The sequence below is a fragment of the Rosa chinensis genome, chromosome 4 (genome assembly GCF_002994745.2).
Source record: "Rosa chinensis cultivar Old Blush chromosome 4, RchiOBHm-V2, whole genome shotgun sequence".
NCBI classification, from domain to species: Eukaryota; Viridiplantae; Streptophyta; class Magnoliopsida; order Rosales; family Rosaceae; genus Rosa; species Rosa chinensis.
Genome location: NC_037091.1, coordinates 60,065,101 through 60,083,001, shown reverse-complemented (window position 1 = coordinate 60,083,001; position 17,901 = coordinate 60,065,101). Strand labels below are relative to the sequence as shown.

At 37.3% G+C, this 17,901-nt stretch overlaps 1 protein-coding gene across 1 annotated transcript; it reads left to right on the top strand.

Annotated features, from left to right (window-relative positions):
• Window positions 1–8,203: 8,203 nt before the first annotated feature.
• LOC112199683 (exopolygalacturonase) lies at window positions 8,204–17,683 on the top strand. Its single transcript, XM_024340661.1, has 4 exons — window positions 8,204–8,341; window positions 8,431–8,721; window positions 16,872–17,378; window positions 17,459–17,683. Exons 1-4 carry the CDS (start codon window positions 8,204–8,206, stop codon window positions 17,681–17,683), a joined length of 1,161 nt encoding a protein of 386 aa, XP_024196429.1.
• Window positions 17,684–17,901: the final 218 nt, after the last annotated feature.

Genomic DNA, 17,901 nt, shown 5'->3' with positions numbered 1-17,901 from the left:
GATTTTGGACCGTTCGATGATTCGATCCGTGAGGATTTAAGAGTTCGATCGACTTGTGATTTTGACATATTGATTGTAGAAGTATTCTGAAGACATTAGGTGGTCTCGGATGTGGTTTCGCCTCGATTGGTGCCACTTTGGAGGTTTTAGTTCAAAATGGGGTTTCGGACTTAAATCGTTTGTGAATCGTTACTAAGTTGAGACCGTATGTGATTAGGTACTTGACGAAGTATTCTTGGATGGTTATTTTGTGGTTAAGCTGCTTTGTTCTATATTGAAGACGCAGCGGGAATTTCGAGGTATATATATATATATATATATATATATATATATATATATATAGGTGAAATATATATGTGTTGGTGGATTTTGTTGATTTATGAAAACAATATGCATGAATGGTCCTTTTTATTGTTTTGGGTGTGGCTTTTCGGAAAACAAAAGATTGTGGAAATATTGATTTCTATTGTTTTGAAAAGTATTGACATTTGTGTAACATTTTCAGTCCTGAGTGACTCCTTTAAATATTTTATTCCAAGGGACTGTGAGGCCCGAGGATTTAATGTCACAAGTTGACTTTTAGTCAGTATATCGAGTAATCACGTTTTTGGCCGGACGAGTGGTTACGATTTCAGTTAGAGCTCTAGTCTGTCTGCCAGTGTAATTCATGGGGTAACGGTGCGAGGTTATATCTAACTCATGAATTTGTGTTTTAAGGAAACAAGGTGTGAGTTGCTTTCCTTATATCCGATTTTTAGGAAATCAAGGTGTGAGTTGCTTTCCTTATTTCGTGATTTGAATAGAAAATCAAGGGTTGAGTTGCTTTCCTTATTTTGTGAATTGAAAGAAAATAAGGCGTGAGTTGCTTTCTTTAGTTGGTGTTTAAGGAATCAAGGAGTGAGTTGTTTTCCTTAGTTTAGGTGTGAGTTGAATTGTGGTGGTTTTGAGTTACTCATACGAGCTTTCATAAGCTTACCAGGTTTGTTGTGTGGCAACCCGATGCACTATTCAATGGTGTAGGGGTTAATCCTACAGGTCAGGATAATCGTGGCTGAAGCTGATGTAGCGCCCTTGCATCTTTACTGTAGGAAGCCATTTTTATGACTTTACTGTTGATAAGGACTTTCATTGTGTAGTAAGCTCTGAGGAGTATTTACGTTTTATTTTGTGGTGACAATTTAATTCGTAAGTTTATGTAATATATGACTTTGTGGAGCCGGTCAATATTGACATAGTGGGTTTCAGGGCATCAATATGTACTTGGTTTAAAGGGAAAAAATTTCCACGTATTTTGTATTGATGGCTGAACCATCACGCATGTATAATTATGAGATTATATATCGATTTTTATTTGTGTTAAAATCAGGGGCGTGAAAAATCTCGCCTTATGGCGCAAGGCTTCTCACAAAATGCCCTGGAATCGACTACGATGAGACATATTCTCTCATAATGGATGTCATTGCACTCCACTACCCTGTCAGTTTGGTAGTTTCCGAATAACTGAACATGCAGGTTACAAATGTGGTCACTACGTATCTATATGGGATCTAGATATGGAATATACATAAAGGTTCATGGTGAACTTCATTTACCCAAGTTAAGTGGCTCTAGACCGCAAAGCGCATTTACAATAAAGTTGAAACGCTCACTAAAGTGACTACTTGATTGGGAAGGGATATGCCCGTGCTTTTCCATAACAAGTTTCAGATTCTATCGCAGTTCATGTTGGACATGCTGAACACTCGAAATCCGAGTTTGAGATGAAGGATTTTGAGAGAACACGATTATGTCTCGGTTTTGAACTTGAGCATCGTGTTGATAGATGCTTAGGCATTTTGACAAGGTCAAACCTTCAAGCATCCCCATGATCGTCCGTAGTCTTGATTCTGAAAAATATCATCTTCATCCAAAGGATGATGAGGAAGATGTGATAGAGGTAGAAGTGCCTTACTTAAGTACAATAGGCACATTATTGTACTTAGCTTAATACAAAATACATGACAGGACCCGCCCTGGATTTCACCCTGAAATCCGAAGTGGCCCTGCGGGGCCCACCTTAGAAGAAATTCTACCAAAAATGTGGCGGAACTTCCCCTAAAAGTGGACTACCCAAAACCTGTAGAAAAACATATATACTTCTAAACAATTCACCCTTAATCTCCTGGAGCCACCCTGTTCCCCAAATAACATCAACTTCCATTTCAAAAAGTATAAGTATCAACTTGATAACTTGATAACATGAATCCCACAGGTTATCAGAGCAACTCTAATATAACGGATAAATAAGAAAAATAGAAATAAAATGAATACGCGGAAGCTACGTTGTGGACTATGTCTCGACTCCATGTACGCCCGACCACGACTAATCTAACCTGCACACTGGGCATTTGAAATCAAAGGGCCCAGGGGAAAGTAATTGAAAAACACGTTAGTGTGAGTGGACAAAAATAAACAATTTTAAACAAAAGGGATTTTATATTTTCCCACATTTATTTCTTTAAAAATTCCCGATGCATACAATGATTAACGAAAATAAAACAAGAGAAGTTCCACTCATGAAAACCGACTAGCCCCGCTAGTCACAAACGATTAAAAGAAAAGGTTGAAACTCTGACACTCAAGGAAATAAAACCAGCCCCGCTGGCTAAAATAAATCGGACTAGCCCCGCTAGTCGAAAATAGTATAATGAGTAGGGGAATATGATAGCCATACGAGTGAGCCTCCCAGGCTCGAGTGATAGCCTCCCAGGCTAAAGTACTCCCATTACTCCCGTAATATACCCTTACTCCACTATATGTAGCAATAGGATACTGGGCTTGAGAATTACTGTCACAGAGACAGTAATCAGCGCCACAAAGGCGGAGGGCTTCGGTGATCCCATCACCTCACCACAAAGGGGGAAGATCAATGCTAGCAATGATAATAGTCACCCAAAGTATGGCAACATAAAATCCGAAAACCAAGTAAATCCATAAATACATAAGGCTTCCTCATCACTCGTAAAAGAATTTACAATGACGTGTCCCACACGCCAAGATAATCTCGAGTTTTAAAATAAATAGGAAGAAATAATAATAAACATGTTTTCTGTAAACCGAAACAAAACCAATTTCAAAATCATCATCAAGGCATTCCCAATGCCAAAACCGAAGTCGATAAATAAATAAATAAGGAATATAACTCCATCAAAATCCCATTTCGAAAATCCTTTAAAAGTCTCAAATCGAAATAGAATATAATTAAAAGTATAATTCCGGAAATCACCTCGGAAATATATAATTCGTCAAATAAGATTATAAATCATAATCAACTTCGGAAACCAATCATTATCGAAAGCACTTACATGAGATAAAGAGAAATCAATCTCTGAGATTAAATCACACGCTCGAAATGTAAATTGATAAATAAATAGAGCATATTCAAAGAAATAAATGCATGCATCATTTACTTAAAAACAAAAGTCCACTCACAGTGATTCAAATGCAATAACCGTCAACTTATCCATCCCAAGTCAAGAGCTTGGAAATTCCTCCGTTAAGTCATTTTCGATATTGAGCTTTTTGTTCTATCTCAAGTAGTCACGCTCAAGTCCTTAATAAAATAATTAAGCCCAATTAGTAACTTAATAATAATGACAACTTCGTTAAGTAACCAAAACGTGTTAAATTCACCAATCTACTCTAAATTGATAATTACGGGTAACCATTTCCGAATAATCCACTTAACAAAGTAAACTCATTTGGAATACGGTAGTTACACCATTTTCAGGTTATAATTCAAGTTAACCATTCGACTTTATTACTTAGCCTTTAAACCTTAAATGTAAAATTCATGATCACCGTTTCCAAATGATTATGTCCTTACAGAAATTCCCGGATATGGTAGTATTAGAATATTCCAATTGGCAACTCGTTTCATTAATCTTCATCGAACAATCGATTTAACTTGCTCAAATAAAATTTGTCATTCTCACAACAATTCCTCTTAACATCAATTTCAACATTTAGTCACTTGCCAAACTCGTCAAAACCGACCCATTCAATATTCCCCAATACCTTAATTATTTGGCCAAACTACTTATCACTTCCAGTAAGACATTTCCACAATGATAAACAATTCGTCACTTCCCATCTTGCACAAGCACCACACCATCAAAAATATATATGGAACCATTTTAATTGCAAACCAATAACTCAGTCAATTCAATAATTTGACCAAACTAATTATAGCAATTATAAGATCACCGAACCAAATCCCTTACTAATTCTTCATCTCCAAACAGAGGGTCAATTCTAAATAAGTGTAGTCATCCACCACCAACAATCATTCGAACTCCTAGCAACAATAGCAAAATTTAACAACAATCTTCAACCAATTTATATCTCAAAATAGAGTTCCTGATTCTTACCTTCATTATATATCAAACTGAACCAATGCCCATTCCTTTCTCCAAAACTTTAGAACACATAAACCATAACCTTCACACAGTCCAAAATCCATCAACAAAATTAGGGTTTCTTATCCCACACCGAAACAGAGCTTTCAACCAAAGAAATATACGAAAATTACCTAACGCAGACGACCAAGATATCCGGCGACCCACGCGCTAGAGGCGGCGCTTGCGGTGGTTCTAAGTGACGTTAGGCTTCTAGGTTTTGAAGGCTAGTAGTTCGTGAGGCCTCGACTGCATCCATGGTGGAGATGTTGTTTAGACGTGGCTGGAGATTGAAGAACGAAGAAACCAGACTTGTCGGCTCCGGCAATGGAGCACGCTTCGGTTTTTCAGGCCGGCTGGTGGTCAAACTTTTGGGTTTTGATCTCCGTTTCTTGTTGAGTGCAGAGGTGATGGCGGTGTGGTGAGATGGTGGCCGGAAATCAAAACGAAAAGAGGAACAGTGGTGTCGCAGCCTTAGGTCGGGTTTCGGGTAGATGTTGATCTGGGTTCGACCGGTGGTGGAGGTGTTCCCAGATGGTGGTCGGATGTGGTGGTCTCCTGTGATAGCAGAGGGAGGTGGAGAGAAAACTAGAGAGAGAGAAGATAAGAGAAGAGAGGTCGTGCGGTCGAGGAGGAAGAGAAAGGGAAAAAGGGAAAAAAAATGAAGGGAAAACCTAGGGTTTTTCTTTATATACTTAACTTAGCGAAAAGTCAGTTTTGCCCTTTGCAAATTTCCGATAACTTCAATGTAGAAATAAAATTCCATAGACTGTAACTAATTCATACGAATTCCGATTCTTGCGTACCGCATGTCTACGAACTCGGTTTAACGTTCTCTACAACTTTTGTTAAGAAAATTTTCTCAAATTTTGATCCGAACAAAAAGTCAACTTTTAGGGCCACTAAAAGTATCGAAACAAAGTAAAAAGTGAAAGTAATTGTCGTTTACTGTCCAAATGACTAGTAAACTGATAAATTGAGGTACGGGACGTAACAAGACATGACATCTCATTTGCCATGAACTTGTTAGCTAGATATAGCTTTGAGCCAACGCAACGCCATTGGATTGGTGTAAGAAATATCTTTCAATACTTGAGATGTACGATTGATATGGGATTGTTCTATCCCTATAGAGAAATGATGGATTCAGACCCATCACACACCAGGAACGCCGCCAACACTAGCCTGCGTCCACTATCCCCATCCTAAAACGACAGGTGTTTTGGAAGATTTTGCTGATATTGGGTATCTCTTTGACCCACACAATGGTCATTCCCAAACTGGTTAAGTGTTCACCATGGGTAAAGACCGTGATATCTTGGAGGTCTACAGAATAGACCCTAGTCGCTATATCTTCGAATAATGCAGAGATTATTGTTCTTCACGAATTGGTTCGTGAATGTATATGGATTAGATTCATAATTACGCATGTTCAAACAATTATGGTTTGAAGTCTACCACAGATGAGCCTACGAGCATTTAAGATAATGATGCTTGTTTTGAATAAATGAAGCAAGGCTACATCAAAAGCGACAACACCAAGCATAATCGGCAACAACAGACTCTCCTCAAGATCAAAGTGAACTAGGACAGTGTGGCAGGCTTGCTCACTAAGTCATTGCTTAAATTCCACTTTCGAGAAACGTGTTGGTAGCATCGTTTGCAGAAGTTATCCGAACTCCCATGACTGTAGTCATCAGGGGCAGATGCAGACATTAGGGGGAGGTGTCTACATGTATGGTCTCGAAGCGTGAAGGGTGTGTTGTGCTCTTTTTCCCCTTCGATCGAGTTTATTTTTGTCCCACTGAGTTTTTGTTACTCGGCAAAGTTTTTAATGAGGCAACGAGAAGAGCACCACGTTTGGGCGACACAAGGAGGAGTGTTCAAGTAAGTCCAGAATATGTGTCTGGCCCAAACTCTAGGTTATTTGACCTAGTTGTAATAGGAGTTTGAATTAGAGATATTCTCGGAGATATTTATAAATATCCGATTAATTTTACAATTATCTTTCCTTATACAACTCTGATTCTATGTCTTGTAAACCTCTATATAAAGAGGCCCCTATTATCAATGAAAGCACGACTCAATTCTCTCCCAATTCAATTTTCCTTAAACAAAAATGTTTTTTTGGTCTTTTGTCTTTTTTTTTATTCCCACTTGCTTGCCACGTCATCAAATTAACGGAGCCGTCACGAAATTTGGACGAAGGTATCACATTGATATAGTTGAAAGTTCGGGTATCAAATTGGTCTTGGCAATAGAGTTTGGACACTGACAGTGAATTTTTCTCTTTTCATATATGTTGATTAGAATACAATTTTGAAAATCATGCTTTTACTAACAATTAAGTCACCTTCTGAATTCCATGGGTCATTTGAAATATTACTTGTGCCATGCAATCACACATGAGTTTAGTATTCATAGAGTATGACTACTAAAATATTTCTTAACTCGCATACCACTTAGATATCAAAAAGATTCTTTTTATACATTTTCTTACTTTTTAATTTTAAAAAATCGTACGAAAAAAATCTGTTAGAGATTTCGATATTTCGATATTTCGTCAGTTGATTCATTCTAAAGATCATGCTTTTATTAATAGTGAGCTTAGAAAACATTAAAGTTTGAACAAAAATGGGGCTTTGAGTCATTTGACACATTGGAAGGTGTCATGAGGACACCTGTGGAATGCAATGACATACCAAAACATGTTAACACTAATTTTTGTTGAAATTCTCTTATACCGTAAGCTCACTATTTGTAGACCATGATTATTAAAACATGTTCCAATTGACTAATGATCGAAACCTCATACAAATTATTTTTTATTAATTTTGTTGTTTTTTTATTTGAAAAATCGTTAAAAAAAAGTACGTGATGATTTTTAAACTCTGTTAGTTCAAGATGTGCTTATAAATCATTATTTCAATTTGAAAAAAATTTGGTGAGAAAATAAGAATATACGATTTTGGTCAAAAACCATGTGATATAATTTACAGTTTTGGGTATAAATTATCATGGTCTTGGAGAAATTTTTTTTTTTTTATTGGGTACAGTTTCCATGGGGCATGATTCATGAATTGTAGTTATAGATCTAAAAATTTTATTTTTCTTTTGTACCTTCATAATAAATAAATAGTTTTTAATTTAATATTATAGATTATTAATTAGAACTTAAGTAACAAATTAAAAATTAAAGTATTAAAGGATAACAAAAATGGCTAAGATAAGAATACAATGTCATGCAACATGGAGCCTGTAAAATTTTCGGCATAGATGGGCCCGGTACAAATTATCTTACTCTAACATTTTATTATTATGTGAAAATTAACAATAGTCTCCTAGGTTTTCTATTAATTATTTCCATTTTTCTGTAAATTTCTTTTGATTTTTTTCCATAAGTAAACATTTAGCGCATACACCTTATGAGTAATATTTTTTTTAACCCCCTTTCTCCATCCTTGATGGGGGTCGAACACATGACTTCCCAAATAGAAAACCAATGTTTTACTACCCTACTTTATAAGTAATTAAATCCTGAAAGTACATAGCCAGATCCTGATGGATACTGATTAAGGAAAATACAGATTCTCTTAACCCACTTGAAAAAATCTAAATTTAAACAAATCGGATCGTTTTTGATTTTTTGTTCTTTTCCAAAGAACCAAATTCATTTCAACCTAAACAAACAACGTCCTATAAGAACGACCATAACAACAATAATATGTACACTTAACAAATTAAAGAAGCTCACCGGAAACAAAAATATGGTCTCGACCTCGGCTATCCAATGTGCTTGCTTAGTGCTATTGCTTGTAACCATTAACAAAGTTCAAGCTCAGTCCAAAGTTTACAATGTACTGGAACACGGGGCCGTTGCAGATGGAAAATTTGATAACAGCAAGGTATGTACAAGTATAAACTATTTGCATGATTATGGCCAAAGTGCGTTCACTGTTTTGTTTGCTTATTAGATTTGGTTTATTTACTTTAGGTCTTGAGTGAAGTATGGAACCAATCCTGTCATCAAAACACTGGAGGTGGTGTTATTTTATTTCCACAAGGGACGTTCATGGTGGCACCGGTGGTTCTACAAGGGCATTGCAAGGGACCAATGGAGTTGCAGGTACAGGGAACCCTACAAGCTCCCGTGGACGTCCAATCTTCGGTTGGTGTGGACCATTGGATCAGCTTCAGATATGTTGAACACTTCGTAATTCATGGTGGTGGATTGTTGGACGGCCGAGGAGCCTCTGCTTGGGGAAAGAGCAAGGCACTTCCCACTGTAAGTAATTGTTGCACGTATATATATCTAGCTAGCTTGATACGAATGATGCCCGTAAGTTCGTTTGTTTTAAGGAGAAAATCTGTCATGCAGAATGTGCTAATAAAGAGGTTAACGTTCAACCGTTTTTGTTTCCCACAGAAATAGAGAGAAACAGAGAGAGTGTCTAGCAATAACCTAGAAATTAGCTTCATGCATATAAGCAACCCGGTTTGTATGATGGGTGCTGCTATTTGTACCCAGCAAAAATTTGAGTACAGCCAGCAACATAATTTCTCTCTTATTTCCGGTATTACCCTTAAAGATCCATCATCATTTCTTCTTCTTCTTCTTGTTCCCTCTATCTTCCTTTCTCTTAGCTTTGATTCTTTCTCTAATCTTGGAGATGGTGACTATCAAGATGAGAGAAGAAACAACCAAGTTTTGGGGCCAGCAAATCAACTAATTGAATTGCTCCACCTAATTAGATATCGATCAGTTCTATTTTCATATAATAACATATTGATTAACTCCTCTAACTGATAATCAATCGTATATACGTATAGTGGGCCGGGATTGTTAAGATCTCGTATGCTTAAAAACGAAAAACCAGTCTCAGCCAAAAACAAAAGCAAAAACCTCTATTTGAGGCCTTTTAGAAGATCAAAGAAGGTCCTCCTACCTCCCTTCAGGTGAGATCACCCAATCCATGTTTTTGTATCATGTTCTGTTAACAAAATGATTGATAGCGTTGAGCCAATGAGAGGATTTGGGGAGGCTGGAACGACTTACGACGGTTAGGATTGGTTCTCACTATTTTGGTTATGGGAAAAATTCACCAACGGTGTCTGGACACTTAGGGGACTTTCAGAATGATACCTGAACTTACAAAGTTATCAATGTGATACCTGGACTCATTTTTTCGTATCAACATCGTACCTACGACCAAGTTCCGTAACGGCTCCGTGACGGAAATTGGCCGTAGGTATCACATTGATACGAAAAAATAAGTCCAGGTATCACATTGATAACTTTGTAAGTTCAGGTATCATTCTGAAAGTCCCTAAGTGTCCAGACACCGTTGGTGAATTTTTCCCAATTTTGCACGTGAGTCACTTAATGAAGACAAAATGACTGATTTACCCTCAAATTCTTTCTTTCTTTTCTTTTCTTTTTTTCTTTATTCTTCTTTCTTTCTTTCTTTCTTTCTTTCTTTCTTCTTCTTCTTCTTTTCTAGTTTCTTCTTCCCCTGATTTGAATCATCAAGATTCAAATCATCTTGCTCGTCCGATTCCCACCTCCGATCGCCGATCAAACACCGCCGCTGCGTCTTAATCCACCTTCATGCACCACAGATGTTTATGGTTCCCCTAACTTCAAATCCTATAGCAAATTGAAATTGTGGATTGAGGCTTCACCGTTCACTCCGAGTTCATCCCCGCCGCCGCCGCCAATGACTTGACCACCACCACTCTCGTTCTCTCCTCCGACCCCCTTTTATACACCATTGATCAGAAACTCAGACCCCGCCGGCCCTGCACTCTCAAATCACAGCTCCAATCACACCCCTCCATCCTCTCCTTCTTCCCGACATGCAACACCACCTCCACACCATCCTCACCTGCAACTTCATCGGTTTAGCCGACAACTTCGGCCTCTAGCCCAACTTCGATCAGAGGAAATTTTCGGCAGACAAAGATTAACAACTTCGGCCTCAACACCATCCTCACCTGTAGAAAATTTGAGCTGTTCTTATTCACCAGCTTCGCCACTCCGCTGCTACCCACCATTGTGCCTCGCCGATTAGTAAACAAAGGACTCGGAGCCTCCACCATCGAGAAATTGAGGCTCACGTTCTGCGTGTCCTGCGCTGCCAATCAACGACCTTGCTAGGCTGGTCGTATCCAAGCCGGTCCTGCATGTCGTAGAATTGAATGGCGGTGTGGGCGACGAGCCTGAACCTGCGATCCCTGGGGCCTTTGGTGGTGCAAACCTTGCTGTGGCTGTCCTTCCGGCCGGTGGCCCTTAGAATGTGGCCTTGAGCCTCCACGATTTCGCTAGCGGTGGAGGAAGAAACAGTCCTTATCCCCAAACCCAATCGAGAAGCAGCGGAGGATGACGTTGTTGTGCGGTGGTGGAGGTTGTTGTGGTCAAGTCATTGGCGACGGCGGCGGGGATGAACTCGAAGTGTGCGCTGAAGCCTCAATGCACAATTTCAATTTGCTATAGGATTTGAAGTTGGGGGAACCAGAAACATCTGTGGTGCATAAAGGTGGATTGAGACGCAGCGGCGGTGGGAATCGGACGAGCAAAATGATTTGAATCTTGATGATTCAAATCAGGGGAAGAAGAAACCAGAAAAGAAGAAGAAGAAAGAAAGAAAGAAAGAAAGAAGAATAAAGAAAAAAAGAAAAGAAAAGAAAGAAAGAATTTGAGGGTAAATCGGTCATTTTGTCTTCATTAAGTGACTCACGTGCAAAATTGGGAAAAATTCACCAACGGTGTCTGGACACTTAGGGACTTTCAGAATGATACCTGAACTTACAAAGTTATCAATGTGATACCTGGACTCATTTTTTCGTATCAATGTGATACCTACGACCAATTTCCGTCACGGAGACGTTACGGAAATTGGTCATAGGTACGACATTGATACGAAAAAATGAGTCCAGGTATCACATTGATAACTTTGTAAGTTCAGGTATCATTCTGAAAGTCCCTTAAGTGTCCAGACACCGTTGGTGAATTTTTCCCTTTTGGTTATTTCTTAATTTAATTAAAATAAGGGGTAGAATTGGAAAATTAGGAACAATAATTATGTTGTTGGGTGTACTAAGATTTTTGCTGGGTACAAATAGCAACATTATACTCGCCTAATTTTTAAAAGGGTGCGGCTATTGCCACTCTATCATTTTCTTTGTTCACTCTACAAATATTTGAATTATTGAAAGACTAAATTACTCAAATTCAAAATGACTAATAAGTACACTAATTTTCTAAAATTTAAATCTTTAAGGAAAACTAAATACATAACTAATTAAATATAAAACTACTTAATTTCTCTTTTGATAACATTAATCTTCATCTTCTCCATCCAAATTTCAATTTATTACAATTTTCTTTTTTCTTTTTTTGTTGCGTCCTCATTGTTAATTCGTTATTCAATTCATAAAACTATTAGTGTTAACTTCATCAAAATATTTATAATACCTTTATAAACACCAAAAGTAAAAAATTTAAAACACGAAAAAAAAAAATCAATCTTTTTTTCATTGCTCATAGTAGCACTTACTAATTTTTTTAATATGGATTGAAATAAACGAACATTGAAATTGAATGGAAAAAAATATTAAAAAATGGAAGTAAATCAAATTATGATTTTATTAGGAAACTTTAATATATTTTAGGACATCTTTTTAATTGATATAAATTAAATGAGAAATTTTCGTTAAACAAAATTTCTTTTTTAATTTGATATGTCATATGATGGAGGATATTCCTGGGAAGAGAAATGGGTTGGATAAGTAAATCTAATAATTGAAATTAAAATGTAGGGTGTAATGAACAAGTAGGGTGAACAAAGAAAATTATAGGGTGTCAATAGCCTCACCCTTTTTAAAATTTTAATTGAAGAAAAGTCATGAACTATGATTCGAAGTCTGTCATGAAATGTTAGCACATATATGCTCAAACTATTTATTTTCATATTATAAAATCATTGATGCAAAAAGAAATTAATTAAAGTTAATATCGTTATACATATATATATATATATATAATTAGAAAAGAACATTTGGATTATTTATAAAAGAGAGTTTCTATTTGGACTCCTAAGAGCATCTTTAGCAGATTCTCTATTTTAGCTCATTAGCTATTTTGGAGAGCATGTTTAGCATTTTATCTATTTTAGCAGCTGCACCTAGGGCTGTCAATTCCGACACGACCCGATAACACGACTCGAAACCCGCACGAAATAAAGCGGGTTGAACCCGCACGATTAAAAAGCGGGTCAGCCGTGGGTCAACCCGCCATGACCCATTTAATAAATGGATCGGCCACGGGTCAACCCGCCAACACGAAGTGAACCCGTATAACCCGATTATGGTATACTTATTCTTGAAATTTTGGACGTTGGGAGTATTTGATCATAGGATTAGATAATTTGAAATTTTGCTTTATAATTATTAGATTTAATTATTTATGAATATATAAAATTATTTATATTCTTCGTCTTGTGGAGTTTTTAGTGAATTTAATCAATTTATACATTTTTTTAGTTAAATGGATCACATTATTAACCCTTAAATGGATCATTTTGTCTAACACGACACGGACCTATTTGTTAAATGGGTTAAGCGGGTTGGAAATGGGTAACCCGTTTAATAAATAGGTTGGGTTTGGGTTTAAATTTTTGACACGATTATTAAATGGGTTGGGTTTGGGTTTGTATCTTGCGACACGACAAATACTTTAACCCGACACGAACCCAACCCGACACGACGCATTGACAACCCTACCTGCACCAGACTCCTAAGTAGCTCTCTATTATAACTTTTAGCTATCTCGCTCCTAAATATAGAGAGCGGGATGAGACTCTCTATAATTTAAAACATTTCTTTCAAGTTATTTTATGTAATTTATAAATACATTTAAACTATTTAATCTTCATTTAAAAATAATATAAATTCAAAACTAGCTAAAATAGAGAGCATTGATGCAGACGTAATTCTAAAGTGACTAGCTAAAATAACTTTTTAGCTACTTTAGCTAAAATTTGACTCAAAAATGGCTAGCATTGCTAAAGATGCTCTAATCTACTTACTAGATCTCCCTCATTTTTAATTATTAAACGACTTATATATCCTTATATAAAAAGACCGATAAAGACAACAAAATATTAAGAAAAAGTATATATTTTTGTTCTCTCTCCAAAAGCTTTATAATAATAGAAACAAATTTTATATTACTTTTATTATTCATTTCCATTTTCAATTCTCATTAATCATTTTCTTTGTTCATGAAAGCTTTCGAAGAAAAAAAAAAAGAATCAAGAGAAAATGTATTCAAACTTACTTGATGAATTATACAAGAACAAAACTATGATGTGGTAGGAAAACAATTAGATAAAGGTTTTTCTCATTAGTATAACAAGATCTTGAAACGAGGGATATAGAGAGGCATCATGTAAACTAAACCAAATAAGTATGTGAAGCGGCATGTAAGATAAAGCTAAATATAAACAATATAATGAGCAAATTTGATTTTGTAACCTAGCTAAAATGGTAGCAATCATAAAACATGAAACATTAGGCTTGAAAACAATTACGGTAATATTTTTTTAATTAGTTACCAAGCTATGACTTTTTTTCAATATTTATTTCAGGTTTTCTTTTTTTGGTAAACAAACAATATGGGAGCATTAAAACTCATCTTTAATGCTTGGAACATTCTATTTATAAGTAAGGTTAAGTTAGATGCTTGAAAAAGGTTTAGATAACAAATTTTACTTTTTAAAAAGCAAATAGGAGGTGTGAAGAGCATGAGAGATCAAATAAGCAAATATGGAGGTACCAATAGAAAAACTCTTTATGAAAATAGAGACCATTCAGACTATGGTTGATATGGACTTTTTGAATGGAACTGCTATTTTGGCCAAGTCCTCAAGTCTATCCCAGAAGAGGGGGATATGAAAACCAAAACCCACTAACAATATATATATATATATATATATATATATATATATATATATTAGGGTCCTTCAATTAAGAGATTTCTTGAGGGACCCATTTTTAGATCGCATTTTCATATCTCGACCGTTCAGTTTTTAGGTCCTAATATATAGATCACTTATGCAAATTTTTGGCCAAATTGATAATCGTTAAGGTATCAAACTTGATTAGATCAATGGACAAACCAAATCTGTCCAACCTGAACCGTTATGAATGACTTAACTATTATCAATTTGGCTGAAAATTTGTAGAGGTGATTTACTCATATAGACCTAAAAACTGAACGGTCAAGATATAAATATGTGATTGAAAATTGAGTCTAATAACTATTCCTTAAAATGGACAAAAAAAAGACAGAACGGAGTTAACTCCCGCTTTGAAATTAAAGTGTGAACTTAGAGTTTTTGGTCGCTATTCTATCGCATATCCACATCTCGACCGTTCAGTTTTTAGGTACTAGTGTATAGATCATCTTTGCAAATTTTCAGCCAAATTGATGATCGTTAAGGTATCTAACTCGCTTAAACCAATTGACGGACTGAATCTGTCAACCTAAACCGTACTACCTTTAAGGCAGTAATCAATGCTTTAACGATCATTAATTTAGTTGAAAATTTATAGAGATGATCTATACACTAGTACCTAAAAACTGAACGGTCAAGATGTGGATTTGCGATCGAAAAGCGACCCAAAACTTTAAGTTCACACTTTAATTTCAAAGCAGACCTCCGCTCTGGATAGGATATATATATATATATATATATATACCCGATCATAGGTAGAAGTCCGCACGGTCGCTAAAGTGTGGACATCGACGCTGCAGCAGCTTCCAGGCGGCAATGGCGATGCGGGGCTTGCCTGACGGGAGCCGGACGCATCCCAGACCGCTTCTGGGCAGCGATCGAGGTTGAAGGATAGTCATCGGCAACCTTATCTGCAACTGCGATGTTCTGGGCAGCGCTGCAACCTCGTCGTCGACGACTCCACCCAACTGCAGATTGGTCCGTTCAACTCCTAGCCTCCGTCCAGCAAGCCGAGCCTCACCGTCGACGCTTAATCGAGGCCGGAGCAGCGACGTCAGCACTTTTTCTGGGTTGCGGACTTCCGCTCTTGAACGACTCTATATATATATATAGGAATTTTCTCAGGTGCGGACGTCCGTACCGAATTTTTGGTATGGATTTCCTGTTTTCGACCACTTTCCGGCCACATTTTTACATCTTAACCGTTCAGTTTTTAGGTTCTAGTGTATAGATCAACTCTACAAAATTTCAGCCAATTTGGTGATCGTTAAGGCATCCAAAACTGCATTTTACACGAATTGACCGAATCTGTTGAACCGGAACCGTTCATATTTATAATGGTAAATTGCAGTTTTGGATGCCTTAACGATCACCAAATTGGCTGAAATTTTGCAAAGGTGATCTATACACTAGGACCTAAAAACTGAACGGTTAAGATGTAAAAATGTGGCCGGAAAGTGGTCGAAAACAGGAAATCCGCACAGTCCGCTCGGTACGGACGTCCGCACCTGAGACGGACTGTGTATATATATATATATAGTCACTTTTCGGTCACATATCCACATCTCGACTGTTCAGTTTTTAGGTACTAATGTATAGATTATCTCTGCAAATTTTCAGCCAAATTGATGATCTTTAAGGTATCTAACTCTCTTAAACCAATGGACGAACTGAATTTGTCTAACCTGAACCGTATTACCTTTAAGGCAATCATCAATGCCTTAATAATCATCAATTTGGCTGAAAATTTGCAGAGATGATTAATACATTAATACCTAAAAACTAAATGGTCGAGATGTGAATATGCGATCAAAAAGTGACCCTAAACTCTAAATCCACAATTTAATTTTAAAGCGGAGCTCTAATCTGAATAGGACACACTCACACACACACACACACACGGAGCCGTTCAGAAGAGGATATCCGCAACCCAGAAAAAAGTGCGGACGTCCCTCCTCCAGCCTCGATCAGGAGGTGATGGAGGCGCTGCAGTTGCCGGACCGAACTAGGCCTCAATGTACTCAAGCCTCTGCTTGCAGCTGGAGTCGTCGATGAAGAGTTCGAAGTCGGCCTCAATGGGCTTCCATGGTTTCAGGCGAGCTCGCCACACACACTTTCGATTCTGATCAGCCGAGCCTTCGCCTTCATAATGACGCCGTCCGGGACATCCAGAGGGTTCGTTCGGCAACTGCAGCGCCTCTATCGCTGCTTGATCAAGGTCGGAAAAGGGACGTCCACACTATTTTTGGGTTGCAGACGCCCGCTTTTGATTGAGCATGTGTGTGTGTGTGTATATATATATATATCCTATCTAGAGTGGAGCTATAGACACACACGTGTACATATATAGACACACACACGTATATATATACTCGTACGTTGATTATTAATCTTGAGTTTTCTTTTATGTTCCTTTCAGACATTGAGGTTAGATTTTGTTTCTCATGCAAGCATCCGCCAAATAACATTTCTCAACAGCAAGAACACCCACATCAAAATTTTCACATGCAGTGTTGTAGTAATTAGCAACATCAACATATCGGCTCCCGGCGACAGTCCCAACACTGACGGAATCAAAGTAAGTAATTCCAAATACATCCAAATCTTGGATTCAGTGATATCCGTAGGGGACGACTGCATAGCGTGCCTTCCCAATTCAAAGAACATCAACATAACTAGAGTTCACTGTGGACCTGGACATGGATTTAGCATCGGAAGCATTTCTCGTGGTGCTGTTACTAATTTGAACATAAGAAACAGCAGTTTAGTTGGTACTCAGAATGGAGTGAGAATCAAGACAAAGGCTTATCCATCTCAGCCAGGCAACGTTGCATATATTACATTTGAGCACATTGAAATGGATAATGTCGGCAACCCCATCATCATTGATCAAAACTATTGCCCTGATCACGGATGTAGCGGGAAGGTACAGATTAACAATGTTAAGTTTAGTAACAATGCTAGCATGCTTAATCATGCAATACTAATCTATTTTGTTGCCTGCAGGAATCCTCACAAGTTCAGATTAAAAATGTTAAGTTTAATAACATTTGGGGAACTTCAAGAACAAAGACTGCAGTTAATTTCAACTGCAGCCAAAGTAAACCTTGCCATGAGATTGAGCTGAGAGACATCGACCTAAATTATAGAGACGGAGGACCTGCGAATTCGTCATGTTCATATGTGGATGGCAAAGCTTATGGCAAACAAAACCCTCCTTCTTGCTTATAAATTAAGATACCCCGCGCTGGTATCTAGCCTCTTAATCCCTTATGCAGATAATTAATAAGCATGCTAGCATCCATGCATTTATCTGGCTCAGAAATTCTTGTTGTTTTATGCTGTACAATACTAATGCATATGAAACTTGACCGAACCATTAATTGTGGTAACCATTATCAAACATCAATATATTGCACTAATAAGTTTGATAATGTTCAAGTGGGTTC